Genomic DNA, 17,215 nt, shown 5'->3' on the forward strand with positions numbered 1-17,215 from the left:
GAATGAGACCTTTGAGAGACCAAAACACAAACATTAAATTATTGATTTTCCATATATTTTCCAACAAAATTCCTCCACCCGTTTTCTCGCCCGGTTTTTTTTAGTACTTTGATGTGTGTGAGTGTTTTCGTTAGTTGGGCTAAAGTAATGCTATATTTTCCCATACAAAATCCCTTAAAAAATGTGCTTTTCCTGACAAGGCTATAGTGCATGAGCAGTGAGAGTTTTCGTACTCACACACACGGGAAATTCCGGTGCTTTTCGATGGAAATCTGCAATCCAGTGCGTCGAAGTGCTTGGGGAAAAGGGTGATTTTTCAGTTTGACTGCAACACAAGAGCTGTGAAGTTCGAATTTCTCTCCACTCAGCTTTTACTCCGCCATCCACTGAACTATATACTTATAAAATAATTTTCCAGCTTCCCATACCTTTCTAGCTTTTTTTTCCCCCTAATAATAGTTATTTAGTTGGTGTTACGAGGAGAAAGAAAAAAAAGAATCAAAGAGACTTTTATAAATGTGAAATTTTCCCTCCTAGAGATGTACAAGGGCAAAGTAAGTTCTCAAAAGTGAAGACGAATAGCATGAGAAATGTTCAGTGATGCAAAAGCTGTGATATGTTTGTGTTGAGGAAAACTCCTTGAAAATTGACCCCATGAGTGTATTTTCAAATAATTGTGTTAAGGCTGGAAAAAGAGGGTAGATTTATGGCAACTGACACACTCTCTGAAAAACCACATTAGGAAAAATATAGGTGCTCTAGTAAATCGATATTAAATAGTCTCTTTGGTTTCACGTGAGTTGTAGTAAATTGAGGAAGTCTAATTGAATTTCGTGTGAAAATAGTGAAACCCATTTTCAATCACTTGACACTGTCTAACCGCTAAAAGAGCTAGGGGGAAAATGGTTGATTGTCCATCAACATCACAGAAAACGAGTGGTGATGTGTTGAAAATGAAGCAACTTATGGGTCGAACACCTGGAATAATTAAATCGAAATTTTTATCAGTAATCGGCAGTAGCAATGAAATTTTAAATGGCATTTCAAGTAAGGTAAGTGTGTATGGAAATAAGTCATTAAAAAAAATATAGAACATGCAAAAGAATGATAAATTTTTTAACAAATGGGAAAGTGGAGCTGTTACGGGCAATATAAATTAATAATTTATATTGAAAGGTCAAGCTGTAAAATATCCATTTAGTCTTAAGCAGTACAAGATCTTATCCGGTTAGTAAAAAAAACAACTAGTCTTGAGAGAAATCCAAAGAAGTTAAAACAACATTCCCGAAATGTTAATTTTACCCTGCAATATTGATCCGAAATCAGTGTAAATATTATGCTTTTTAGGTTTATTAGGGGTTAAACTTACCCTTTCTCGTACTAATTTTACCCTTAAAAAGGTGTAAAATTGACATTAAAAAATGTTGATATATTTTTACACCCGAAAAGTGTTAAAGTTACGAGGAAAAAAAAGTAAATCGCACCCCCATTTTTTTCTCAGTGAGGGTACTACAACTGTGTCGGATGAATAAAGAGAAAACAAAGACCACGAAATAGAAGAAAAGGACGATTAAGAAGAATAGGAAAAGCTTTTCTTTTTTGAATCTCTAAAACAATGAAAAAATCTCAAATGTCCCAAATTTTAAATGGTTCCAAATTACCTCATTTTACCCTATTTTGTAAAAAAATTAGCAAAATATTCAAAATAACTAGTGACGAGGCAGTTAAAATATAACTTTAATCAGTAAAAAGTTAAATTGATATGTAAAATATTTAAATGTAACATTATTGATTGCTAATATTGCGTCATTGACATTAACTTAGTAATAAACAAGCCGAACTTGGATCACAAAACTATTTGAAACACACAGCAAAACAGACCTTAATATAGTTACAAATATGTAATATTATATAGTTTTAAAAATAAAAAATATAATAAATACGATTTTTGTCTTTAGGCTACAATTCTTGTAAGTAACATATGCCATGCGATGGTAACTTACAGCCAACGAATGAAAAGTTTCACTCGATACAGCCAGTGGCGTATCTAGACACTTATGCGGGGGTGCTGTTGTACACGAAGGCGCCCTTACCACGGTAAAAAAAACCCATTCTTAAAAATTTCAATTTTTTTAATATTTATCAGTATCATTGAGTACAATATTCCTTGAAAAATGTAACTTTTAATTTTGAGTTTAACAGATTTAATTTTAAAAACGCAGCGAAATGTTAATTATTTTTAATAAAAGCAAAAGTGGAAGTTCTCCTTTTCAAGGAATGTAGTACTCATTGTTGTTCAACAGTAAAAAATCAAAATTTTGAAGAATGGTATTTTGAATAAGATTGTTTTGAAAACATGCACAGCTTAAGCATGAAATGGTTAAGATTGTGCTGAAAACATGAACTGCTGTTAGACTTCTTAAAACAGATGGTGCTCATCAAAACCGGTACAGCCGAGCACGGCTCAAGAATAAAATGGATAAAATTGAGCATAGTCCTGCATAGCTCAAACAAATTTGAATCTACATTTTCAACAGTTTTCTTAATCTTAATCGGTTTACGTTTAACAGTTGTGCGCGTTTTCAGCGCAATATCCGTTTTATGCTTGACCTATGCAGATTTCATGCACAATATCTGAGAAGTACCAGTTTTATACACAATCTGAACCATCGTATACTTGAGCTATGCGTATTTTCAGTACAATTTTAATTTAATAATTTGAAGTATTCTTTATATTTCAACTCGAAACTTGAAAGAATATAAAGACAAAATGCGTTTCAGGACAGGAGCCAAGAGGAGCGCCAAGAAAGCTCTGTAAGAAATTAGGCGCCCCCAAAAAAGCATCTGAAGGAATTTAAAGTATCCTTTTTCATTTGAACACCAAATCTTGCAAAAATATAAGGGCAAAATGCTTTTTGAGAGCTTTATGGGCGCCAAGAAAGCCTATAGAACAATAGGACTCCCCAGAAAGTCAGGGAACTAAAAAAGCTTTATCTTTATTTCAACGCGAAATTTTGATAGATAGGGTCAAAATGCATTTTAGGAGCGAGAGGAGCGCCCTAGAAAGTCTCGTGAATAAATTAGAAGTTTTTTATTTATTTCAACGCGTAATTTTGGTAGATTATAAGGACAAAATGCAACTTAAGAACTAGACATCGTCCCAGAAAGTTTTTGAGAAAATTAAAAGTGTTAACGCAAATTTTGGTAGATTATAAGGACAAAAGACATTGTAAGAACTAGAGGGGCACTCTAGAAAGACTCGGAGTCTATTATATTAATTTTTTTTAACTTCAAAATAGCAATTATAAAGGGTCAGGGTTCAGTTGTCTAAAAAAGAAAAGGAACATCAGCGCCCCTGGAGGCTCGGCCCTGGGCGGACCACCCCGTCCGCACCCCCTTAGGTACGCAACTGGATACAGCTTAAGACATAGCTCAGAATTTTACTTTGAGACTGAGAGAATTATCTTTCATTTTGTAATACTGGAGATCGCCTCTGTTTGTCTGAGGATGATCTTGCAGTGGATACGGTGCATACCATTCTTTTGCCGATGTCTAAAGTTGCCCTTTTAGACTCCGGATAGAGACGAAGTCCAGCCTTCTAACTAGTTCACTTGACCCCTGGAAAAGGAAAAAGTGAACGCTGGAACTTAAGGGATGCTTTCAAGCCACGTGGAAGACGCAGGGAAGCAGATGAGATTCCCCGGGCGTACTGGAGATTCAAGGTGGCAACAAATGGTTCCGAGAAAAGCAGATATGCCGGAGCTTTATCTCAGAATCCTAATGGATTCCTTCCTATCCTTACTGGTAAAGTGGTCCATCTTGCCCATGGATGTTTTGAGGAATCCCAGCCTTCTACCGGGGGCTTTCCTAGACTATTTTAGTTAGGAACAATTAAAATAGTTTTGTGGGACTCTCTAAGTAAAGCTTTATATTTAGTACCAAAATTCTAGTAGTGCTTAGCGCTCTTGGTTCCGTTGCTGAGACTAAATGTAAAGTGGTGCACTCTTAAAGGCCTTTCAACCCTTTAAGTACGAGAGGGTCAAAAATTTAAGGTCAGAAAAATGGTTTTTCTGACTTCTTACAGCAAAATAATAATAATAACATCATATGAGAAGCAGTGCAAAACATAATTTTAGAAGACTGTAGAAAAAATTTTATTTTTGCGTCCCAATCGTCCCTAACCCTTTAAGAATGATTGGAATACCGGTGTCCCAACGGTTTTTTGCTACGGACTTCTTAAATTATGTTTTGCTCTTAGAAATCAGATGATAAAGTGATTTTTTCTGACCCCCAATTTTTGACCCTCTCGTACCTAAAGGGTTAAGTTAAAGGGTTAAAGGTGCATGATAAGACTTTTGAGTGACTTGGTTCTATAAGGCAGCTGTTTTGCTTCTTGGGTTATTTGGTCAACTCTTCGATGGCTAGTCAATTGAGGATGGTTTCATTGTGCTCAATCAGTACAACAACCACATGTAATCAAATACTTCAAGAGAAAGGTGTAAAATCGTATGCTTTCAAGATTTAAGTTATTAAGGGATACAATTGTCCAAGCTTCCACCAAGTTGAGAAGCTTGACCTAGAAGACGGATTATCTCAAAACGCTTGAGATAAGCCTTGCTCCTTTGAGATGGCTCCTAATTTTGATCTGAAGCTTTTTGTGACTATTGGATTGTCCCTCAGCGACTTAGCGTGTTTAGTAATTTGACTTTATACATTCGTCTCATTAATTTGCGTCAATCAAGAAAAAATCCCTTTCTTTACGTCTTTTTCGGATAAAGAAATAAAATGGACGATTTAGAATAAAAGTCGAACAACTCGATTATTTACAAAATTCGCTTTATTCGCTTTTTGGATACTTCTTTATATACCCTCTACCTTCCTTGTGAATATTATACTTGAAAGATAAATATTTTCAAAGTTATAGAGATTTTAAATCTCAAAAATCCTATACTCTGCATGTAAAATCTCAGCTTCAAATCGCTCTCCTGTAAAATTTGCCCACTGTGAGTTATTCGTAGAAATGCTGAGCGCGACTTTCAGTGCATTGCACTTTGCATTGGTCAAGTGATCCATATTTCGTAGTAGTTTTAAAATAGTTATATCTCCTTAATTGTTACTAGTAAAGAGTTAGAATGAATTCTAAAGTATTTTTAAAGTATTATAAAATGATCCTGATATAATTATATTTAGAAAAAGTGACCTAAAAGTAGTTTAATTCCGAGCCAAAGTTGTGCTATTTTTAAGTGAAAATAGCTCAACTTTTTGCCTAATATTACAAAAATATTATTTATAAAAGATTTTTATATTACTATTATAGTTTTTAAAAGTCACAAAAATAGTGTAGTAGAATTGTTTTTAAATAGGACTTATTAATTTATAAATTATAAACGTAAAAAGTTTAGTGGGGTATTTTATACAATAACTGATTTAATAGGGGAAAGCACTCTCCCTTTGAACGTTCATGCCTTCGAATATTGTGAATTTTCTTTTAGTTTTCCTGAGATACTTAGACATTTCTATTAAATATTAGTTGGCTTATCATCAATTGTTGATAATTCCGTGATAATTTAGTGTAAATCTCTTACGAAAAACAAAAGAAATTCACATTATTCGAAGACATGAACGTTCGAAGGCAGAGCACTTTCCCCTAGTGGTATTATCCTAGAAATGTTCATCCTGAACAACAATGGAACTAACACGCATTTTCGGCAATTTAAAATTTTAACTACATATTGTAAAAGAACCTTAAAAAATCTCAGTTTATTAAAAAGTATATGAAAATATCACAAAATAAATCATAATAAAATAATAATCAATAAGAAATCTATAAGCATAATTATGTATACAGAAATATTTTGCAAAAGTACTATGTTCAGAGCCAAGCAAAGAGCATTTAAAATTCTTGTTTTGTTACCAGTGTTATTGTACGCTGAGTATTAGAAAAAAAACAAGGAAAAAGTATTTTGTTTGTTTTTGCCAAAATAAACTTAATAATTTTAGTCAATTAATAAGAAAAATAGTGTTTTCTTAAATCCTCAAATTTATTTTACTTATTGAATAATTTCTTTAATTTCAAGCTCTTTAAAAAAAATTATTTAAGTGCTGTTTTTTGAAAGTTTACCGATGCCTTCATACAATTAAATTGTCAAAATTAAAATAAAATTAAGAAGGAAAATTTTATAAATTTCCTGCATAATTCTAGAAAACTTCACACCTTCAAAATGGGATAATAATATCTAATAAATTATTTTTATTTTTTAGGATGAAAAAAGAAACATAATATTTCAAGAAAAAAAATTAAAAATAATGTTATTTTAAAATTATTCAATATTCAATTCAATTTTTCAATATTTTTGTCCGAACAGCCCTACTTGCCCATAGTCTCTATCGTGTAAGGCAGAACTTGTACATAATTTCCACTGTTTTGAGTAATTTATTTTTCACAGTGAATTTAACTACTTTCCAGCTCGAAGCATTGAGTTTGAGTTCGTCCACAGAGACATCCAGAGAGACAGAAGACGAATACGATATTTTTAAGCCACAGCCCATCCCCAAGAAAACCCAACCAAGTCCGCCAGATTCAACTAAAACCAAGGAAGAGGATGAGGATGACTTTGAGGACTACATGATTGACTTTGAAGCTAGAAGAGTAAAGGAGAGGCGAGCTCACGAAGAAATACTGTCTGGACGCTATCGACATCCTAATATTGTTCCAAGTTCGACAATAATCCTTCATAAAAGAATTTTATTTACATAAACCAGATGAAAGAACTCAATCAATAGAGAATCAACATTTTCAATATAACGGAAAGATTCTAAATTCTATTGGTTGAGATTTTCTAACGGTTTAATCTGAATGAAATTCTAAGTATTTCATTTAAATAAAAAAAAATGTTTTAAATTATTTTTCTTTGTGTGATTTGTAGGAATGGCGCCGGAAAACTACGATATGTTAGATTTAAATCATCACGCGATTTCCTCATCAATTTCCACGGATATCAGCAACTGTTCCATTGACTCAAAATCCCTTCATATTGAAGATGATGAGACCGTGGATGGGAATAACTGTGAGAAAGTGACCCCAAAATCCACAAAACTTCAACTTCCACATCCTGCCATTGACATTCAGGCCCCAAGTGGACGAGCAACGCCCATTGAGGACAAGTTGAAGCCGGAAGTGAGTAGTGTCTCAACCAGTGAGTACGATCTCTGTCTCCCAAGTGCTGGAAGTTATGAGTCATCGGACTTAAGGGTCTGGATCCGATCGGAATCTGTGAATTCTGTTCCGTCCTGGGCATCCTCGATTAGCCTGGACAGTCAATCGGAGGAGATGGTGCTGGAATTCATGAGGCGCTTCCTAACCACACTCTTTGACAATTCTGGTGCCATCAGTTTAGAACTGAAATCAGAATTTGGTCAGATGTCCAGAACTGAAGCTGGACGGTTGTGGTTCTCTCGGTTGGTTAATGCCCAGCGTGCAAAATCAAAGAGAGTTGATGAGACGACATTCTACTCTCTGGTTCAGTACTTTGCCATCGTTTTATTTGAGTGCCACGAAAGTGAAGATTTCTCCCCTGCAAAGAGTCTCATGAACATGTGCTTTACCTTCTACCACGAGAGTAAGTATAATGATCAGGCTTAAATTTTGTTGATTACAGTCATACACACAGTACCGGGATTAAGCACATTTTCGGGATCGAAAAAAACGCGCGAAATAGCATTAGGGTAAATTAATCTATAATTCAAAACCTGCTCTAAGTGGAAATTTTTCGCTACTCCATATGGAAACGTCATTGTTTTCATGATAAATACAGTACTAAATTATTATATTTATATATTTTCTATACCACAGTTTCATTATTTAGTTAATTTTACTCCAAATAAAGCGAAAATCCATTCATATTCATAAATTTTAATTTGTTAATTTCTCAGAAAAATTAAAAGTGTACCTTTTCACCATCGAATTTTTCATCGATCGACTAGGTTTTCCAATGAAAAACACAATAAATGACTGTTGTTTATTCGTTTTGTTTAACATTTATGTCGTTTTTCTGGCTCATTTTAATTAAATTAAGTACTAATCTTTATTTCTAACGGTACGTGAAGTTTTAAAATGAAATAATTACCTATTTTGTGAACAAAAAGGGTTTTTCTGAAGTGTCTGCAAATGCTTCAATAGGAAACCCCGGAAATATGAATTTTTGGAGAGATTTTTTTATTGTTTTATTTGGGAAAGAAAAGACCAGGAATAAGAACAAATCCTGCACTCAAGAGTAACTCAACAAAGTTTTTGAAGCCTTTCGTCGCGGTTTCACTTACACAGTTTGCCTCCAATTAAAACATTTCCCTTGTCTCCATTTGGATTAATTTGTTTCCAATAGCAGCATTTTACACTCGCGTATTTTTATTGTATTTACGAAGTTTTCAAATTATATCTAATGAATTTTCACTAAACAGTAACATTCTAGAAGAGTCAAGGAGCAAATTTATGTAATTCTTTTCAGAAAAAATTGAACCTAATGTGTTGAATCTTCTGTCAAAATTAAAGGCTTCTGGAAATGGTTTTGAATTAGGACATTTACCCTACGCATCGACAAAATTTGCATACCCACAGGGGCTTTCTTTTGGGTAAATCGGCCGTAGAACGCATTTCGCGCGGAGTAAAATTAATCTGAACAAAAAGATTCAACTGTTTAATAAAAATGCTTTAACAAATAGTATTTTTTGTTCAGAGTTCTTCATTAAATGGTCAGAATATTTAAAAAATTTACCTTAATAAAAGAAATTAAAGTTTTATTCTGAAAGAGAAGCAAAGTGTTTGCAAATTTCCCGCGCCATGATATAGTATACATTCAGGCGCGTTTCAAAAAGATTTCAAAAATTGACTTCCAATGGTAGGCAAACTTGCATAATTGTATGTGTATAATTCCGTCAGGTGCATAATCCCGAAGTGCATAATGCCGGGACTTAGTGTATTCGTTGTCACCATCAACCAATGTCGTATTAAAATGGAGAATTATCAAGGGGCGAATAAGTATGGCGAATTAGTGAACTGTGAGTGATAGTCTAGCTAATCGGCGCCGATCTGTCTTCATGATCAGCTGGTTGAAACCGGTCAATTTCATAACCAGCTGATCGGTACCGATCGTCTCCACAACCCGTTTATCGGCGCCGATCAGTCATCATAATCAGCTGAGCGGTACCGTTAAGTCTTCATGATCGACAGATCAGCAGATATAGTGAACCGCGAGTGATAAATTAGCAAAATAGCACTGATTGATCTCTATGACTAACTGATTGGTATTGATCAGATTGTATAACCAGTTGATTGGTGGCGATCAACCTCTATGAACAGTTGACCGGCGCCGATAAGACTTCATGATCCGCCGATTGGTGTCGATAAGTCTTCATAATCGGCTATAGCTATAGTGAACAGCTGAACAGTGAGTGATAGATTAGATTAGCAGATCAGCCCGGATTAGTCGCTGTGACTAACTGATTGTTACCGATCAGTTTCCATGACTAGTTTATCGGAGCCTATAAGCCTCTGTAATCGGCTGATCGACAATTATAGTTAACCGTGAGTGGCATACATATTAGCTGATTGGCACCCATACACACAGAAAAATTTTGACTATAAATTTAAGAATATATAAGATCCTGGGAACTTAAATTGGACGTGAATCCCCGAGGCGTTTAAGCTTAGAAGCTCTGAGCGAAAAAAAAGGGCTAGAATCCCTAGCTCTTTCAAGTTAAGAGATCGGGAACTTAAGTTCAGCATTAGCTGGAAAATGAAAAATGTCTACAGATTTGCAAATTGAAACTAAAACTAAATGATCAAGGATTTAGAATTAGGGCATTGGCATTCATTGGATGGGATTTGAAATTAAATTCCTGGGTATTTCTGTTTAAGAATTTTCCATTTTTCTGTGTGTAAACCTTCCTGATCAGCTGATTGGCACCAATCAATCTTTCTGATCATCTAATGAGCGCCAATCAGTCTGCATATCCAGCTGATCAAGGTCAATAAGTCACCATGATTGATTGATCGACAGCTATAGTGAACCGTGAGTGACAGATCAGCTGCCCAAGAAGCAAAATAGCTGCCTTATGGAACCAAGTATTAGACAAGTCTTTTAGTGCACTTTTAAGAGACTTAAAGTGAAAATTTTCTGCTGAAATTCCCATAGCAGCTCCTAAGACCCTTAAGAGTGCGCCACTTTACTCATAGTAATCTCAGTGATGGAACCAAGAGCGTTATAATTATAAGTAAATAAATAGATTTTTGGTTCTATAGTGCCTTTCTTAGGGAATTCTACAAGACTATTTTAAGAAAAAATTGCTGCTTGGGTGATCAGCATCGATCGATCTCCATGACCAGCTAATTGACGCCGATCAGTCTCCTTGACCAGTTGATCGACGCCGATCTATCTCAATAGCCAGATAATTGGCGCCGATCAGCTCCATTATCGGCCGATCGGCATTTATACTAAACCGTGAGTGACAGACCTGTTTATCCCCTGGCAATTATGCAAATTACAACACATTGGCTGATAAAGACAATGATATAGCAAAAACCAGTTATTAAGAACCCCAGCTTCCACTGTTACACCTACAAATAAATTTTCTCTCCTAAAATTCCAGTCACTGTGCCTGGGATTGAGCCTTACCGCGAGTATTTGTACATCTACCTTAGAGATCAGCCAATTTGGCATTCCTTGCGATTCTGGAATGCAGCATTTTTCGACGCTCTGCAATGCGAGAGGGCTCATCGTCCAGTACCGCAAACCAAGCTAAAATCCTCCACAAAAGCCTGCAATGGTCGTCGAAATAGTTTACCCCGTAGTGACAACGATAGATCCCTATCAATTTCATCCAAAGACGATGATGAAATAGACGAAGAAGGTGATTTGAATGTGGCAGAGGATGCCATTGAAGAGAAAAATCACCTCTTTGAACTAACTGAAGATGTTAAATTTCAACAAAATATCACATTTGGACAATTGGGGTGAGTTGTCGTCAAACTTTATTTCCAACCAGAGTTTCTATTTTCTTCTTTTAATATTTAATTTTAGAACATTCACGTGCAATATGCACGCTTTCGGTCTAAGCAAACATCTGTGCCTTGAATTTCTCCGAAAGCAATGCACAATAGCAAATTTGAGCAAGGAGCACGAAAAACTCCTGCGAGACAATATTAATCGCATGTATCGAGAAACAGAACGTTGGAGCGAGTAAGAAAATACATTTCTTTAATTTAAACTTCACGGTCATTATTTTCTCAGAATCGGCTTCTTTCATGCTTAAACTTATTACTAAAATCTTATATTTTGCAAGAATATGGTATTAGATTTTTGGAGTAAGTTTCGCCCAAAGACAATTTTAGGCCACGCCCATTTAAGATTCAATGATTAACTGGATTTAGAATCTTTTGTATTTTGCAAAAAACTAAAGAGACAACCCATTCCTAAAATATTTATCGGAGGTTGAAATCTATGAGTTTGTATTTAATTTTAAGTCACACCCATTTCAGATTCTATGAGAAACAGACGTATTTATTATTTGAAATTTTAACGCGTAATATTAATGTATCGGCGAAATTAAAGAAAGAACCGTTTTCACATTGTTCTCATTGCTTAAAATTCTTAATGTTTTGTACATTAAGAAAGTAAAGCGAAAGCCTGTTCTCATAATTTTAATTATCAGCGAAGTTAAAAAGTGACTGAACATAATTTTAGGACAAGCCCATGACCACTTTACATACCGTAAAAAAAAGATTTTTTAAAATTATATTTATTAAAAACTGTTTGTAGAAATTTTTTAAAATTTTAATACTGGAGTGACAAATTATTCGAACGAATTCAATTTTCAACGGAATTCTACGTGGCCGAAAACAATTTTAGGTCACGCCTACTTTAGGTGAGATATCCAATAACATTTGATATATTTCAAACTTTAATTGTTTTATTTTAATATAATTTGGTAACGTGAAATTTAAAATGCTTCGTATCTTCTTAAACTAAATCGAGAAATCGTGTCTAAAAATTTAATTGTGGGCGGAATACCACGAGTCTTAAGATAACTTTAAGTCACGCCCACTTTAAATGGGAATGTCTACATTACTTTTTTTTAAGATTAGAAAGAGTATTATCATACAACGTTTCAGCACTGTCCTGATACAAAGTGCCTCATGATAATCACGGGGCGTGTCGCTTTCATGAATTTCACAGTGAGATCAGTATCTTTCAATTTCGATTTTTTAACGCCCAAAATTTCCACCTTCCACTCTCCGGAGAAGATTTTTCTCAACAAATCTTCAGCGTTTTAGACGATTTTTGGTAAATGATGTCACGCTGTTTGTCCGTCTGTCCGTCTATGCGCCTTCGTCTGTCCGTTTGTCCCTCTGTCCGTCCAGTCGTTAACAATACGATTAAAGCCCAAACTCTTATAGATAGAGACTTACGCCCTAGAGACACTAACGGCTTAAGCCGAGAGACGACTTAGTGGAAAAGTATGGAAATGTAGTTTAACCATTATTTCTAATATAATTACGCCAAGCCGTCTCTCGGCTAATCATCAGGTCTGTCAAGGCCCTTAGGACCTTCGTTGTATAAAGGGATAGCCGACGGTGGTGTAACTGAGCTAGGTTTTTCAGGACAATCTGTCCTTCCGGTGAGCGCCAGAATTTGTTGATCAAATCCTATGAATGAAACACACAATTTCACCAGAGCTTTCGACACTTATCGTGTTTTCCTCAATGGTTCTTGGTTGGTCTTTTCTTTAGGATTTTTGTCACTAATTCCTCTACTTTCCTATGCATCAGTTTTGAATTTTGAATTTTGGTTAAGAGCTAATTCTTCATTCTTCTATACACAGCGAACGGACTGGTACTTGAAATATAGACATACTCTACATGCTCTATATTTCAAGTACCAGTCCGTTCGCTGTATAAAAAAGAAAGAAGAAAATTAGCTCCTAACCAAAATTTAAAATTGCTGCAGAAGAAAGTAGAGGAATTAGTGACAAAGATAAGATAAGATTTTGCCAGGGGTCAGTTCTCCATTTCGGATATTCCGATGCATCCAGGCCACCAATTGGGCCCCTTATGCTTCCCCACTCCTATTCTATCTTATCCCCCGATACGGGTAGCCGCTCTATATCGCAGCTCTGTGTGGACAGTCAGTGCCGTCTCAAGGTCTTAAAATTCCTGACAAACCTGAATTGGTAAAGAACCGGTTTTTAACCGATAACTAATTCTTATCATCAATTCAATTAAATTATTTCTAAAATATTTTGGGCAATGATTTGACTGAGTTACAATCGCTCCAAATCAGTTATGAATCGGTAATGAACCTGTTATGAGCTGATAGGGGAATATAGGCATGGTTCGCACAAAGTGAACCTTCAAACGATGTGAATTTTCGGAATTTTTTGTCCGAAAATCAATTTTATTACTCTTAAAACTATTTTGTGGGGTCTTTTGAGTGATTTATAAATCGGTTCGAATCGTTAGGAACCAGTATGAGGTAAATAATGAGAAATTAACTTTTGAATCAATAAATGAAGTCCATGAATATCAATAAATAAATAAATGAAATCAATAAATCGGTTGTGAACCGGTAAACGGTAGACAAATGATACGAAAATACTTTTAAGCGTCAAGTCTCGAAATCGTGCGTTTCGCAACTCTTTGCCATCCCTTTTTTAATTTTGGAAAATTTCGGAGGTTTCTTAAGGATATTTAGGGCAAGATTTGTTTTTAGTGGGTGGGATTCCGTTAATGAAACGAATTTATAGGAAACACAATTAATTCCGAAAATGTGAATATTTTCAAATAATCTTGAAATGTAATTTAGCAAGGGCGAAATCATAAATCCAATCCGTTGGTTAATAATTCCGCGTTTAGATGATAGTTATAGGATCTTCGCAAAAAATGTTAAATATTAAGAAGTGGGCGTGGCCTAAGATAATTTCTTACGGATCAAACTCAGAAGTTCAAATACTACCTTCCTGCAAAATATAGAATTTTTATTGGAAATAAGTAAAGGCATTCCGAATTTCTTTCATTTTCCTTTAAATTGACAAAGAAAGACAAGTTTTCTTTTCCAATCAATTTACTTTATCTTTCTCTCTTCTTCAACAGACAGTAGAAAAAATACTTTGAACACTGACACATTATTACAGAGTACATTGTAAATGCAATAACATATTTTTGTGACTTTCAACAAACTTCCTGCACAGTTTTCAACTTAAGGGACAAGAAAAAATATGTCTCTTTTTTCTAAACTCCTAAAAAAGCATTTTTGGAGACAAATAAAATTCCAAAAAAAAAGATATTTTAATAACACATTTAATACACAGTTCTTCTCGAAATATATTGATAAGAAACTATCTTTAATCTCAATTTAAATTCAAATGTTTCAAATGTCTCTTATTTTTATTCGCTATTACTAAGAACTAAGAGTGTTTTAAGAGATATTTTAAGAGTTGGACATGCATCACAGTCATGTGGTGGATGTCTTGGATGATAAATCTTCTTCCTCGTCTTATGGAGTTGATTGTGAGTGTGAAAGAATTTCAAATAAATTAATTTTTTATACCTACATACATTATGTGGAATAAACTATTGAAATTTACACTTGAATGTTTATTATTTTTATTTTTTTCCGCACCCATTTCCCAAGATTGTTATTCAATATCCGCACAGGTTTTCTTATTTTCAAAAGAAGTTTTTTTTTCAGAAGTTATCATAGCACTTCAAGATACCAGATTGCCTTTGGGAAAATGTTGCGAAAAATTCTCTAAGTACTTCTTTTTAAGTTATATAATGTTAATCCACTATATGTTGAGTACCATTTATATAATAATTGTAAGTGTTAATACAATGACAAATAGTACAAACGTGATAAACTAAATTTTATTGGTTTATTTATCTGCAAGCGCCTTAGGAAAAGAGGCAGTCATTTTTGCAAGATTGCTTCAGTTTGAAAAGTGTCTATATTTGCTTAAGATAGAGATATGTTCCATATCAAATATTCAATACGGAGACAAGTGAAAATTTCCTCAAGGTATTTTTCACTTTAAAAGACCCCTTGAGATGCATGCAAATGGATAAAGTTACTAATAGCATTGATCAATAGGAGAAAAATTCCAGATAAACAACTAATTGTATTGTTTAATTTATCTATCTTTATACTGCTTTATATCTGGCTTTGAGCCAATCCAAGTCAATCAAAGAATAAGTTTTTCTTCCTCAAATGCTGTACAACCGCATTAGAATATACGTTAGGAGTCAGAAGACATCCTTTTGTTTGATAATGGAAAGTAAAAAAATAAATAATTTTTTTCTGTGTCCCTTCTAACTCAAACCTCAATATTAAATTGCACAATAACAAGATTAAAAGTTAATAAACTTCAAGGAGTTTATTCAGGTGAAGTACCTACTTTATTATTTTACATAACATTAGTTCTACTCATAAACTCCTTAAGGTTTTTCCTCAAGAGGTGTCTTATCATCATACGACCGTAATTATAAGGATTTTAGATCTCAAGTTTGTCTACATGGTTTAAGATCTATGATTTCGAAATAGACAAGTCAACTTTATACTTTTATAAATCAATACTCTTGATTGTTATTTAGTAATCACAAACGTTCGAAAACGAGGTTAAACCTCCATTTCAAGATCATTTTAATAATATTAATAACTCCTAAAGTACCGTTTAAGATTTAGAAAATTCAAATTACGAAAACCTATTTCGAATATCGATATACCGTAGATGTTGGTGACTTTTGTCCTTCGTGGCTGTGACTTTGACCCCCTCTTGTTCGTAAGTCTTTCTTTAATTCTAGCATTTAAGGAGGGTTTTTACCAGATGCAATCGGGTTAAAAATAAAAAAAAAGCTTACGAACAGTAGGAGCTAAAGTCACCCGCATCTACGGTACTAAGTTAAATGACCGAAATAAAATACCTTATTATACTCAAATATTTTGATTAATAATTTCCGTAAAATCTAAGTTTTAAAGGCCATTAACTAATCAGTGAATAATCTAGAACTTTTAATGTTAATATGCCTAAAAAGTTTTTATATGGTTTTAGCTCTACTACGGATTTGGTAGACTTGGTTGGAGAATTTGAAGATCCATTCATTTAACCACTCGTTCTTAATGGGACCAAGAGCTAAAGATGCCCTGAATAACCCTCCACACTTTTAGATCTTCCCCCATTTAAGAAGTTCGTTATGAGAAGTCCCTATGTAGATTATTTATGATTCTCGTTCTAGACTAACCTCTAAAGTTGTCTTCAGACTAAAGGTTTAGCCCAGTTCCCAAAGGTTTCAAAATCCTAAATTACAATCACTTTTGCTTGGTTTACTGGTTTTTGAAAATTTCATTGATCATTTACTTTCAGTATTTACGGGTAAGCCTTAGGTCTGAAGGCCGTATAAGTCGTCACTCCTTCATAGAAGTTTGCCTTCTAGGTAATCTTTCTTCCCTTATGGGCGAAGAGTATCGCTTAGGCGTCTGAAGTAGAAAATAGGAAAAGGCTCTTGTAAGCCACCTTAAAGCCAGCTACAGCCTGAAATTTTCGTATTTAGAAGAGGTCCTTTCAACATAACACCCTTATCTTCTGAGTACACAAAGAGGACCTCAGGTTTTTATCTTATCTTACAAAAACATCTTGCTAAAATCGTGGAGCCCTTAGGCCCAAATAGACTCAAGCAGATCCTCAAAAATACTAAGCCCATAAAATTTGGCAATAATTGACTAAGTAAAGGAAATTTATGCAAATAAGCTCTAATCCTTGATCAAAAAGCTCTCTCTCGCGTATATTTTACACGGATATGACCTGGTGCTTTTACACAAAGAATTTGTGGGAATGCTGAGATGAGATTGTCGATGAAAGAGTCAAAATTTCCGATTAGGTCAATTAGATTACTTGACGTTTTTTCCCAACATTTTTCCATATCTGAAAAAAAAGCACCAGGCCATATCCGTGTATATTTTACTTAATTATTTCGCTGACCGTAAAAAAATATCAAAAACTGTCAGTTTATGATGGTTTGTGTTGGTTATTGCGAAATTTAATTAGCTAAATATGCTCCAGAATCAACCTGAGAATATTTGGGGTTTTAGATGAAGGATGAAACATATGAAAAACCTGTTGCTTCAACTTTTCGTCGGGACACACCAAAATGATGAACGAGTTTCTGAAA

At 34.4% G+C, this 17,215-nt stretch overlaps 1 protein-coding gene across 2 annotated transcripts; it reads left to right on the plus strand.

Annotated features, from left to right (window-relative positions):
• Nucleotides 1–306: 306 nt before the first annotated feature.
• LOC129807056 (uncharacterized protein KIAA0513) lies at nt 307–14,645 on the plus strand. Of its 2 annotated transcripts, none has more exons than XM_055856052.1 (6): nt 307–1,052; nt 6,467–6,716; nt 6,927–7,619; nt 10,645–11,008; nt 11,076–11,234; nt 14,144–14,645. In XM_055856052.1, exons 1-6 carry the CDS (start codon nt 903–905, stop codon nt 14,148–14,150), a joined length of 1,623 nt encoding a protein of 540 aa, XP_055712027.1. In that variant the 5' UTR covers nt 307–902; the 3' UTR covers nt 14,151–14,645. The 2 variants fall into 2 exon arrangements, with proteins under 2 accessions (XP_055712027.1, XP_055712028.1); XM_055856053.1 differs by having other exon boundaries at nt 307–1,047; nt 6,498–6,716.
• Nucleotides 14,646–17,215: the final 2,570 nt, after the last annotated feature.

Source organism: Phlebotomus papatasi, chromosome 3, assembly GCF_024763615.1.
Source record: "Phlebotomus papatasi isolate M1 chromosome 3, Ppap_2.1, whole genome shotgun sequence".
Lineage (NCBI taxonomy): Eukaryota > Metazoa > Arthropoda > Insecta > Diptera > Psychodidae > Phlebotomus > Phlebotomus papatasi.